Source organism: Neoarius graeffei, chromosome 3 (genome assembly GCF_027579695.1).
Source record: "Neoarius graeffei isolate fNeoGra1 chromosome 3, fNeoGra1.pri, whole genome shotgun sequence".
Lineage (NCBI taxonomy): Eukaryota > Metazoa > Chordata > Actinopteri > Siluriformes > Ariidae > Neoarius > Neoarius graeffei.
Window position 1 is genome coordinate 53,368,766 of NC_083571.1, and position 12,837 is coordinate 53,381,602.

General features: G+C 42.8%; 1 protein-coding gene across 6 annotated transcripts in view; it reads right to left on the bottom strand.

The window, feature by feature from the left end:
- Positions 1 to 307: 307 nt before the first annotated feature.
- Positions 308 to 12,837, bottom strand: part of LOC132883405 (protein Dok-7-like) — a 105,188-nt gene continuing 92,658 nt past the window's right edge. For 3 of the 6 annotated variants that reach the window (XM_060917007.1, XM_060917006.1, XM_060917005.1), the window contains 2 exons: positions 9,858 to 9,986; positions 308 to 1,600 (listed from right to left, as the gene is read on the bottom strand). In XM_060917007.1, the coding sequence (XP_060772990.1) occupies positions 1,461 to 1,600; positions 9,858 to 9,986 (269 nt within the window). In that variant the 3' untranslated portion in view covers positions 308 to 1,460. Of the gene's footprint in view, positions 1,601 to 9,856; positions 9,987 to 12,837 lie in introns of those variants that run through there. The other 3 variants (XM_060917011.1, XM_060917008.1, XR_009654317.1) reach the window with 2 other exon arrangements.

Consider the following 12,837-nt stretch of genomic DNA (forward strand, 5'->3'; position numbering starts at 1 on the left):
TGACTTTGATTATGTTAAGTGCTGAACTGCCAATCAATGGTTATTATTATGTGCATTTTTGTTATCCATAATGACAGTCACATGCTTTGGAGGATGTAGATTTATATTTTAGAGTTTTTATTTTCTATTTTTTTAAGTTCTAGTCCAGCAGATTTTAGTTTGAATGCCAAATGACATTACCATGTCTAGTTTTGAGTCATTTTAAAAGTCATTTTGTTCCAAAGTTACTTGGAATCTCATACTAAATTTTTTTTACTCTATTATGTAAGAATAGTTGTATTGTTAATTACTAAATTTCTTACAGACTTATTATAAATAGTATAAAAAATAGCCATTGTTGACAATGTTTCATGAGTGTTATTATAGTACCTATATATGAGTACCAGTAAGTTGTAACCAACAGGAACATCCTTGCCCCCCCATACTTTTTTCTAGACATGGAACTGACCTGTGTGCGCTATTGTTTTCTTGGGTATAACTTTAAACAGGTTTTTCTTGAATCTTCTGATATTTTCTTGTAAATTATATTCAATTTGTAGTGTAATTAGCAACTAATGTCTCGTGTAATTTGGCCTTTGAAGATCACAAAAACGTGCCTGGAAATAGCCGAGAAGCCATCTCCAGCCCTTCAGCTTCTGGGGCCCTAAGACAGGCCCCGGACCTGGACCCCCAGCCGCATTGTTCCGGGCCTTTGGCCCATCATTCAGACAGGCTGAAATTTGGATGAACAGACAAACATTTCAGACTAGTCTGTCTTGTGACAATCTGCTTAAAATTCCTTATTTCCCACACTGTGTTGCTATCTTCATGACCAGGAAAATAGTTAAAAAAAAAAAAAAAAAGCAAAAACTTTTACCACTCTGTCTGCACATTGCTTCGTAAGGATCTGTCCAGTCGGAAATGTTTTGATGCACCGTGTCTACACATCCGATGTGTGGTCAGATATGTCCATGACTTGATTAGGGGCAATAAGGATGAATATTAAAGCAAATTAACAGGAGACATGTTGCTGCAGTCAGCTGAGCATGTGGTGACTCATCTATAATCAGCCATGTTCACACGGTCTGTCCTCACAGCTCTAATGCTCAAATTATCACACTCACACCCACCCACATACACACCCACACAACAAAACCCACATGATCACAGTCTCATAGCTACACAATACCAGCTAATGAAAGTGGACCTTCGGCTGTCTCGGCTCAATCCGTTTTTCTTGTATTTATGCCACCCGTTCAGTTTGGTTTAGTTTGGCCTGTGACTCTGGGAGTAACTGGAGATGAAGCCTTTAACACAGACTTGTATTGTGTCCAACTCAATAGCGCGAGGAAGGAGCTTGGCACTCTTAGCACTTAACATTCCACAGTTTCTGCTGAGAGACACTTTTCCAACATGCTTTTCTCTTCTTCCTTCATGATTGAGCAATGGCATCATTATTGTTAAGGTGATAAATGATGCCTTCACTGTGGTGCCCCTCCTTTTTTCCACTGTTCCAGTTTCTGAAGTCCTGCCTCCCGCTCCAATGCATGCTGGGTACCCACTCTGTGTGCAGTCTCTGTTGCAGTGATGTCAATTTGTACATATTTTGTGGTGCCTTTTCCTGGAGAATAGAGATAAAAAAAAATTGTGATTAAGACCATGTGACAAATAATTATCTCATCTCATCTCATTATCTCTAGCCGCTTTATCCTTCTACAGGGTTGCAGGCAAGCTGGACCCTATCCCAGCTGACTACGGGCGAAAGGCGGGGTACACCCTGGACAAGTCGCCAGGTCATCACAGGGCTGACACATAGACACAGACAACCATTCACACCTACGCTCAATTTAGAGTCACCAGTTAACCTAACCTGCATGTCTTTGGACTGTGGGGGAAACCGGAGCACCCGGAGGAAACCCACGCGGACACGGGGAGAACATGCAAACTCCGCACAGAAAGGCCCTCGCCGGCCACAGGGCTCGAACCCAGACCTTCTTGCTGTGAGGCGACAGCGCTAACCACTACACCACCGTGCCGCCCCACAAATAATTATATTGTTTATATTAATAATTGTCAAGAAATGTGTTGAATTTAAATTTAAAATTGAAGAAAAAAAAACTCTGAAAAGTGGTAGGTCACACCTCTTTCACAAAGACTGACAGGCCACACCTCCTTTACTGACAATAGCTGGCACACAGGCCACACCTCCTTTACTGACGATAGCTGGCACACAGGCCACACCTCCTTTACTGACGATAGCTGGCACACAGGCCACACCTCCTTTACTGACAATAGCTGGCACACAGGCCACACCTCCTTTACGGACGATAGCTGGCACACAGGCCACACCTCCTTTACTGACGATAGCTGGCACACAGGCCACACCTCCTTTACTGACGATAGCTGGCACACAGGCCACACCTCCTTTACTGACAATAGCTGGCACACAGGCCACACCTCCTTTACTGACGATAGCTGGCACACAGGCCACACCTCCTTTACTGACGATAGCTGGCACACAGGCCACACCTCCTTTCCTGACGATAGCTGGCACACAGGCCACACCTCCTTTACTGACGATAGCTGGCACACAGGCCACACCTCCTTTACTGATGATAGCTGGCACACAGGCCACACCTCCTTTACTGACGATAGCTGACACACAGGCCACACCTCCTTTACTGACGATAGCTGGCACACAGGCCACACCTCCTTTACTGACGATAGCTGGCACACAGGCCACACCTCCTTTACTGACAATAGCTGGCACACAGGCCACACCTCCTTTACTGACAATAGCTGGCACACAGGCCACACCTCCTTTACTGACGATAGCTGGCACACAGGCCACACCTCCTTTACTGACGATAGCTGACACACAGGCCACACCTCCTTTACTGACGATAGCTGGCACACAGGCCATGCCTCTTTCATTGATACTAACAGACACATAAGCCATACCTCTTTCACTGTGACTAACAGGCACACAGGCCACGCCTCTTTTATGAAGAATAGCTGCCATACAGGCCATACCTCCTTCACGAAGACTGACAGGCACACAGGCCACGCCTCTTACAATAAAAATTACAGGCAGAAGCTTGGATTCTTTCACTAAGACTGACAGGTACACCTGCCTCACTTGTTTTATGAAGGCTGGCAGTTACATGGGCCACACCCATTTCACTAAGACTGAAAGGCACACAGTCCACACCTCTTTCATTAATAGGCATATGAGGCCAAATCTCTTTTAAAGAGACTAAAAAGCATAGAGCCTATACCTCTTTCACTGACAGTGCTAACAGTGGACACTGTGGCCCCTCTACTGGGACAGAAATCTTTTTGAATTTTGCCATTTCTCTCTCTCTCTCTCTTTTTTTTTGTAAAAATAATATTCATTACTGTTACTGTTGTCCTAAAATTTTAATTTTCTAGATCCACCATACATTCTCCTCTTCCCCAAACAGATCTATTTGTGGAGGAACTGTTAGTCCTGGTTACACAAATACATGAAAAATGAGTCTTGCTTATCACTGCAGCAATAAATTAACCTCTCTCACATGAGCTAATAATGATTTCATAGTGTGACGGAGATGGGTTGCACAGCACTGTGTTTCACTCATCTGTGCCACTACTGCTGTCAGTAGCCAAGGCAACAAATGTGAGGAATAAGATTACAGATAAATCAATTCCAGCAATGCTTTTGGGTGTAGAAGGGGAGCCCTTGAGAACATGAAGCACTTTTCTATTCTGGTCAAACCTTACTCTGATGCTGTATTTAGTAAGCACTTCATATGGTCATAAAGAGGAAATGGAAGGAGTTGCATGAGCCAGCATGATGGTTTATTGATTGTACTGCATCACTAATATGCACATTTCCACTGAAGTTCCTGAAGCACTGGAAAAACTAAGAGAACTGTACAAGTTCTTGGTTTGCATGCCCACCAGACTGCAGGGACGTGATGATTATATAAAACATAAGTGAATCAAACTGTGTGATATGTACAGGGGCAAGAAAAAGTAAGTGAACCCTTTGGAACTACCAACATTTATGTATAAATTTATCTTAAAATAGTCCGAGCTTCATCTAAGTGACATCATCATCTCTAGCCGCTTTATCCTTCTACAGGATTGCAGGCAAGCTGGAGCCTATCCCAGCTGACTACGGGCGAAAGGCGGGGTACACCCTGGACAAGTCGCCAGGTCATCACAGGGCTGACACATAGACACAGACAACCGTTCACACTCACATTCACACCTACGGTCAATTTGCGCTACGTTCACACTGCAAGGCTTAATGCTCAATTCCGATTTTTTTGTGAAATCCGATTTTTTTGTGAGGTCGTTCACATTAACAAATATATGCGACTTGTATGTGATCCTCAGTATGAACGAAAAGCGACCTAAAAGTGTTCCGCATGTGCATTGCAGGATACGACGACGTCACACGCAGTGAGCATGGCCAGTGTTTACCAAAGTAAAACCGCCCGGTTGCGGTATGACCCATCCAATCTAGCTTGAATAGCTGCATCCCCCCAAATGGAAATCAGCTCCCTAACCTCTGCGTCCTTCCATTGAGAAGATTCAGAACCTTCACAGCCCGAAGCGTCCCTCGCATTGATGTCATGCGCAGGGGCGCAGATACGTTTTTTGAACTGGGGGGGGACAAAAAACTGGGGGGGACAAAGCTGCCAGCAAACCAACCCCAACCCCGATATGCCTGTCAAACTTGTTGTGGGTTACCATAGCAACCAAGCTCGAGCTCGCAACCTGTGCAGTCTGCGCAGCTCAACCAACCGAATATCAGTCTTTGTTTTGTTTTATGTGAATTGTTGCAACTATGTATACACTGCTGTGCACCTCAATAAACCGAATAGTAATTAGTCTTTTGATTTTTCCGTGAGGTTTGCCTTATGCAAAGAAAGACAGCATAGACGTTTTTTCCTCCCTATAAGTGGGGGGGACCGAGCGAGGTGAATTTAAATCTGGGTGGGATGAGTCCCACCCTCTATCTGCGCTCGTGATTATGCGCCATGTTGTTGTAACTTTTTTTGAGAGACCCGCCGCCTACTTCAGCGCAGAATAGTGACGTTTGTGGCTTGTTGATGACGTGTAAGTCGGATGAATGCGACCTGGCGGTTCAGACTGAAGTCGTATATGAAAAGATCGGATAGGAATCGGAATTAGCACCACATATCCAAATGGCCTGGGTCGGATTTGAAAAAAATCGGATCTGTGTGTCGTTCATATTGTCAATAAAAGATCTGATACAGGTCACATATGGGCGAAAAGATCGGATTTGAGTCACTTCAGCCTGCAGTGTGAACGTAGCCTTAGAGTCACCAGTTAACCTAACCTGCATGTCTTTGGACTGTGGGGGAAACCAGAGCACCTGGAGGAAACCCACGCGGACACAGGGAGAACATGCAAACTCCGCACAGAAAGGCCCTCGCTGGCCACGGGGCTCAAACCCGGACCTTCTTGCTGTGAGGCGACAGCGCTAACCACTACACCACCGTGCCACCCCATCTAAGTGACAATAATGAAAAAATACAATCTGTTTTAACTAATAACAAATTATTGCTTTGTTCTTCTCCATCTTGAATACATCATTTAAAGGGGAACAGAGCACAATATATAGAGTAAATATAACAATAAAACACACATTAACGAACCTTATTCAAGACTTACAAAAGTTTTTTGTTCTAAGGTTGGAAAGTTATAGTGTTCTGAAAGTAGATCGAGCAAACTATTTCCGCAGTTTGAACAGCCCGCCATGATATTAATTTTATCCAATCAGAATGCACGTTCATTTTCTCTGCGTAACACTCATGACGTATGTATGTGCCCAGTTGTGTTGGTTCACTGAGGTTGGGACTAGCACGTGTGAATCGGAAAGTAGGATGAATTGTAAGTGATCGGCTACACAAACTGGTTCAAACTGGTACCCTTCTAAGCCATAGCCTGCTTGCAGTGTGTCTTGCGGGATCTCTTCGTATGATTCGACAGAGCTGTCGCTTTCACTTGATGCGCCCGACGCCATGATTACACGCTTCTCTCCTAGTGCAGTGGGTAGGGCTGACGTCACGGTCTTTTAAAAATGGCGACTCTTGTGCCGTTTAGCGTACCGACTATTATATTTACAATTACCAAGATATTTCGTTGTTTTCTAGTATATAAATTTGATAGAATACTAAAGAATACGTTACTTTGTCACATCAGCAACTGTATATATTATATTTGGTACCCCTTTAAATATTCACAGTGCATGTTGTAAAAAGTATGTGAACCCCTAGGCTAATGACTTCAACAAAAGCTAACTGGAGTCAGGCGTTAGCAAACCTGGAGTCCAATCAGTGAAACTTGTTTGGAGATACTTTGACATTCAAACACTGAGTGTGCTATTCACAAGAAGTGTTTTGCTGATTGTGAATCATGCCTCACAAAAAAAAGAGATCTCAAAAGACCCAAGATCAATAATTGGTAATCTGCATAAAGCTGGAAAGGGTTACAAAAAAGTAATCTCAAAGAGTTTAGACATTCATCAGTCCACAGTTAGACAAATGAGAATTTAGTACTGTAGCTAGTCTCTCTAGAAGTGGATACCCATCCAAGATTACTTCAAACACTCAACACATAATCCTCAATGAGGTAAAGAAGAACCATAGAGTAACAGCTAAAGACTTGAAAGAACTGTTGGAACTGGTTAATATCTGTTCATGAGTTTACAATATGCAAAACACTGAACAGGCAGGGTGTCCCTGGCAGGGCACCATGGAAGAATCTGCTGCTCTCAAAAAAAAAAAAACATTGCTGTGTGCCTGAAGTTTGCCAAAGAGCACATTGACACTCCACAATGCTACTGGGAAAATGTTTTATGAACTGATGAAACAATGGTTGAATTATTCAGGAAGAACAGACAGCATTATGTCAGACATACGGTAAAAAGGACACATGGACACATCATCTGAATGGTGATGTATGGTGGAGGGAGCATCATGATTTGGGGCTGTTTTTCTAATTCATAGCCTGGACAACTTGCCGTAATCGTTGGGAACTTGAATTCCTAGGTTGATCCTATGGAGCACTTGCATGTGACGTCACAGCCGATCCAGATTGTGACAGACGCCATCTTGTAGGTCAAACGCCATATTTCCGCCTTCTACTTCTACTTCTGCTTTTACTTCTACCTTTTCTTCTGGAAAACCCTACTATATACAATTCTACTACAACGGCTGCGGCTACAAGCTCTCCCTACCTGTGCACGTTTTTTATGTTTTTTGTGTGTATTTTTGCGTGTTGTTCGTCTGTACCGGACTTCAATATCCACTACAACCGTATGGACTTACTGGACATTGGTTTCCAGCAGAAAATGACGGTTTGTAGCGATTTCCATCGCATGCACAACATTCCGGACGAGATAGCGAGACCAGCGGGGTCTCCGTGGATTGTTATCGGAAGCAAAGCGAAGGAGGCGGTGTCGGGAGCGGAAGCAAAAGCGAGGCTGCAGACCCGGCCTGTTGACAAAGCTCAGAAAACAGCCACTCAAACCTCCACTGCTAAGCCTCTACCTCTCCAACGCCAGATCCATGTAAACAAGATGGACGATTTGGAATTACAGCTGGAATTACCTTATTCTATTCTATAATCGGCTGGTCAGTGCTATACTCAATACTTAAGTGACTTACCCATCCAATAAGGATTCTTGTTTACAAGATGCCGCGGCTGAGTCGCTGACAAATCCTGAATTTCTGTAAAGATAACTGTCCAGAGATTTATAAGCACGCAGTGCTTCACCACTGAACAGCGAGGGAAAGTTAATGAGGTAATTATACACGTCTGGGTATTCCGCTGGCAGTTCAAAATCCGGTCGTGAAAACTCCGTCCGGTAAGCCATAAGGGTCACTAATCTGTAGATCGTTTATTTTAGACACATATCTAGTTATCTGTTCATTAGAAAAATGAGCCGTGTAGTCCGTCGGTTGAAATTGATCCATTCTGTACACGAGTGCAGCAGTATTCAGCGGTGTTTTTGACCGACAAGATGGCGGTTGTGTACTTTCCGGTCACGTGACTGCAAGATCTCTATCGGATAATGTCAGGGTGGCTGTCCTCCAGCTGAAGCTCAGTAGACGCTGGGTGATGCAGCATGACAATGACCCTGAACATCAAAGTAAATCTATGACGGAATGTCTAAAAAATAAGAGGAATCTGCCTATTGGAGTAGCCCAGTCAGAGCCTAGACCATAACCCAATAGAGAGCTGTTCACACCAGACATCCTAAGAATATGGCTGAGCTGAGGCAATTCTCTAAAGAAAAATGGTCCAAAATTCCTCCTGAACATTGTTCAGGTCTGACCCACAGCTACCGGAAGTGCTTGTTTGAGGTTACTGCTGCCAAAGGAGGTTTGACCAGTTATTAAATCCAAGGGTTCACTTACTTTTTACCCCAGCACTGTAAATTTTCAATAAAGACATGAAAGATTATAATTGTGTGTTATTAGTTAAAACAATGTTTGTTCATTATTATATCTTAGACGAAGATCGGACCATATTTTAAGATACATTTATACATAAATGTAGGTAATCCCAAAGGGTTCACTTACTTTTTCTTGCCCCTCTACAAAAATTTAGGACACAGTAAAAATTGCATTATGATTTAAATAATATTGGCTGTCTTTTTTCGTGGTATATCAGATATATTCCATTCAGCTAGCAATGATATTGAACGAGTCTTTGACTCGTTCAATATCATGCTAGCTGAATGGAATACATCTGATATACCACGAAAAAAGCCAGACATCATTATTATTATACGTTCCTTTCGGGTATTCAACGCATCTTTTTCAAAATTCTCTCAAAATCTTCCATATTTAACGAAGCAAACCTGGCGGCCATGTTTGTTTACAAATTGTCACAGTCGCTTGCTAGCGCGGAAGTTTTAGGTCTCCGATGTGTGACGTCATGTTGTCTTGACAACCATGCAATATCGTAAACCATCTTCAACGCTCATTTTCCATTGGTAGCGCGACGTAATGCACGTAGGATAAGCGCTACGCTAACAATATTGCATGCTACAGTATCAAATCAAAGGAATGAAACCCGCTAGAAGGGAATAGAACACGTTTTTATTCCATTGAAAAGTGTCCTGTATGTGTAATTTGCTATATTGCCCAAATATCTTATGAACATCATTGCTGCTTTTTCAAAACCAGCTGTGCACTTTCAATGCCCTATGTCTCATGCATGCAAGTAACTGATTCCAACATGGTACATCATTTTGAGTTTGGCAGTGTAATCAAGGGCAATTTATCATTCAGATAAACGCATCTGAGAAGAGCGTCAGCGAAGTTAACCTTTTAAAATGAATGCCAACTTCGAAATATGACTATTTTAGCAATATGTCAAGTGACTACTGTTTCGGTTCTGTAGCAATCCCAGTCCATTTAAATAATGTAGTATAGTCTAAATAATGCGCAGTCTGAAATGAAAAACAAAGCACCTGTAATAACATCCTGCTCCAAAAGAGACCAGGCTGTGTACTTGAGTATTCAGGCCAAGTATGGGAAAGAAAAAAAAAAAAAAAACTCACACCCTTTTACTTTGGAGAGATTTACTGTTAAAGTATATAAATGAAACAAAAAGACCAGAGATTTCGACACGTTCATTTTGCATGTACATTTCTTTTTAGTTGGGTGATTTATAAATGGTGTGTACAGTATATTTATGCAAATATTTCCACAATGTTACAAATTCTGTCATTGTACACAAACAAAAGTCCAATCCCACTTAGTCACAGTTGGCAATCAGCCATCTTCCCCACTTTAACATCTGTGTTAGCTCCAACAATCCCCTGCAGGTCAAATGCTGTGTGTTCTCACCTCTGACGGTGGTGCCGTGCTCCTGCAGCTCCAGCTCCATATAGTGCAGCTGCTTTTTGGACACTGGGCTGACGGGAATATTTACATATGTTGCTCCTCCTCTTGGCCTTTCACCCACCCCTGAGCCATCTGGAAGGAATGGAATCTCTCTTGTAAACAAATATATGAACTCTTAAAGGACCTTCAGCTTCCTGGATCATTATTAGAATAACACTCCATGAAATGGACATAATACAATCATTACATACCTGGTGAAAGTGTAATACGTCACAGTTCAAACTGGGCTGCAATACTGCATTGATATATTTGTATTTCCTCTATTACAGATCACTTTTTAACTGGAAATTGGAAACTGCCAAATCAACCGTTTTTAGCCTTTAGGTTACAAAGTCCTGAAGCAGGAATACGGAGTGATTATTGTAACAAGAGATGATAGGCTAGCAGCAGAGGAATCATCCATCCATTATCCATAACCACTTATCCTGTGCAGGGTTGCAGGCAAGCTGGAGCCTATCCCAGCTGACTACGGGCGAGAGGCGGGGTACACCCTGGACAAGTCGCCAGGTCATCACAGGGCTGACACATAGACACAGACAACCATTCACACTCACATTCACACCTACGGTCAATTTAGAGTCACCAGTTAACCTAACCTGCATGTCTTTGGACTGTGGGGGAAACCGGAGCACCCAGAGGAAACCCACGCGGACACGGGGAGAACATGCAAACTCCACACAGAAAGGTCCTCACTGGCCACGGGGCTCGAACCCGGACCTTCTTGCTGTGAGGCGACAGCGCTAACCACTACACCACTGTGCCGCCCACGTGTGACCTTGAAAATTTTTTTTTTTCAAGTGGCGGAACATTCATCTCATCTCATCTCATTATCTCTAGCCGCTTTATCCTGTCCTACAGGGTCGCAGGCAAGCTGGAGCCTATCCCAGCTGACTACGGGCGAAAGGCAGGGTACACCCTGGACAAGTCGCCAGGTCATCACAGGGCTGACACACAGACACAGACAACCATTCACACTCACATTCACACCTACGGTCAATTTAGAGTCACCAGTTAACCTAACCTGCATGTCTTTGGACTGTGGGGGAAACCGGAGCACCCGGAGGAAACCCACGCGGACACGGGGAGAACATGCAAACTCCGCACAGAAAGGCCCTCGCCGGCCCCGGGACTCGAACATGGACCTTCTTGCTGTGAGGCGGCAGTGCTAACCACTACACCACCGTGCCAGAACAGGCTTCCATAGATAAAAGATGATGCGTTCATGTCTGAAAACTACATCATGACTGGTTATTTTGTTGTTCAGCAGACATGTTATTCAGATGACATTTTTGTTTTAAAAATAACAAGGTTGTAACAACTTCTCGGTCTTTGTTTTTAAACACAATGAAACATTTTATTCTAGATTATATATTACAATTAAAAACCTCTAATTCCACACAATCAATGTACTATCCATCCATCCATTATCCATAACCCCTTATCATATGTAAATCAAATGGTGCAAACCCCCCAAAAATCAATTTTAATTCCAGTTTGTAATATGACAAAACAGGGCAAATGCAAAGGGGTAGGAATACTTTTGCAAGACACTGTAACTGGGACTATAGGCAAGTATTGAGCTTGCTAATGAAGAAATACACATAATTGGTACATTTTGTCAGTATCTGAGTTTACCGCTGTATTTTTTGCCCCAAGTGGAATAACAGAGGCGAGCGAAATTTTTCCAAATCTTTCAATTCAATTATAGTCTACAAGAGTATTTTAATTTAAAACACAGATTCTAATTTCAATGCTGAGTGAGATTAGAACCTTTATCGAACCAGTCCAGCCCTGTGGGGCATATGTTTGTCACCTTTGTCAGGAGATGGGTGGTGGAGACGGATGTAGGTGCAGAAGGGTTTTATAATAAAGATAGGAATTAGGCAAACAATCCAAAACAGCAGGCATAAATCGAAAACAGTAAACAAGCAATGTGTCAGGTGAGGCACAAACAGACTCCTAGACAAAAAGCAGAATCAAAGACCAGGAACAGGAATCAGGAAACCAGGAAAACAGTATGCAAATCATGGCCCAGTAATGTGTCTCAGTAACTCAATACTTTGCAAACTGAGTGTGCATTCACTCCTTATATACAGTGGTGCTTGAAAGTTTGTGAACCCTTTAGAGTTTTCTATATTTCTGCATAAATATGACCTAAAACATAATCAGATTTTCACACAAGTCCTAAAAGTAGATAAAGAGAACCCAGTTAAATAAATGAGACAAAAATATTAGACTTGGTCATTTATTTATTGAGGAAAATGATCCAATATTACATATATCTGTGAGTGGCAAAAGTATGTGAACCTCTGCTTTCAGTATCTGGTGTGACCCCCTTGTGCAGCAATAACTGCAACTCAACATTTCTGGTAACTGTTGATCAGTCCTGCACACTGGCTTGGAGGAATTTTAGCCCATTCCTCTGTACAGAACAGCTTCAACTCTGGGATGTTGGTGGGTTTCCTCACATGAGCTGCTCGCTTCAGGTCCTTCCACAACATTTTGATTGGATTAAGGTCAGGACTTTGACTTGGCCATTCCAAAACATTAACTTTATTCTTCTTTAACCATTCTTTGGTAGAACAACTTGTGTGCTTAGGGTCGTTGTCTTGCTGCATGACCCACCTTCTCTTGAGATTCAGTTCATGGACAGATGTCCTGACATTTTCCTTTAGAATTCGCTGGTATAATCCAGAATTAATTGTTCCATCAATGATGGCAAGCCGTCCTGGCCCAGATGCAGCAAAACAGGCCCAAACCATGATACTACCACCACCATGTTTCACAGATGGGATAAGGTTCTTATGCTGGAATGCAATGTTTTCCTTTCTCCAAACATAACGCTTCTCATTTAAACCAAAAGTTCTATTTTGGTCTCATCCGTCCACAAAACATTTTTCCAATAGCCTTCTGGCTTGTCCAC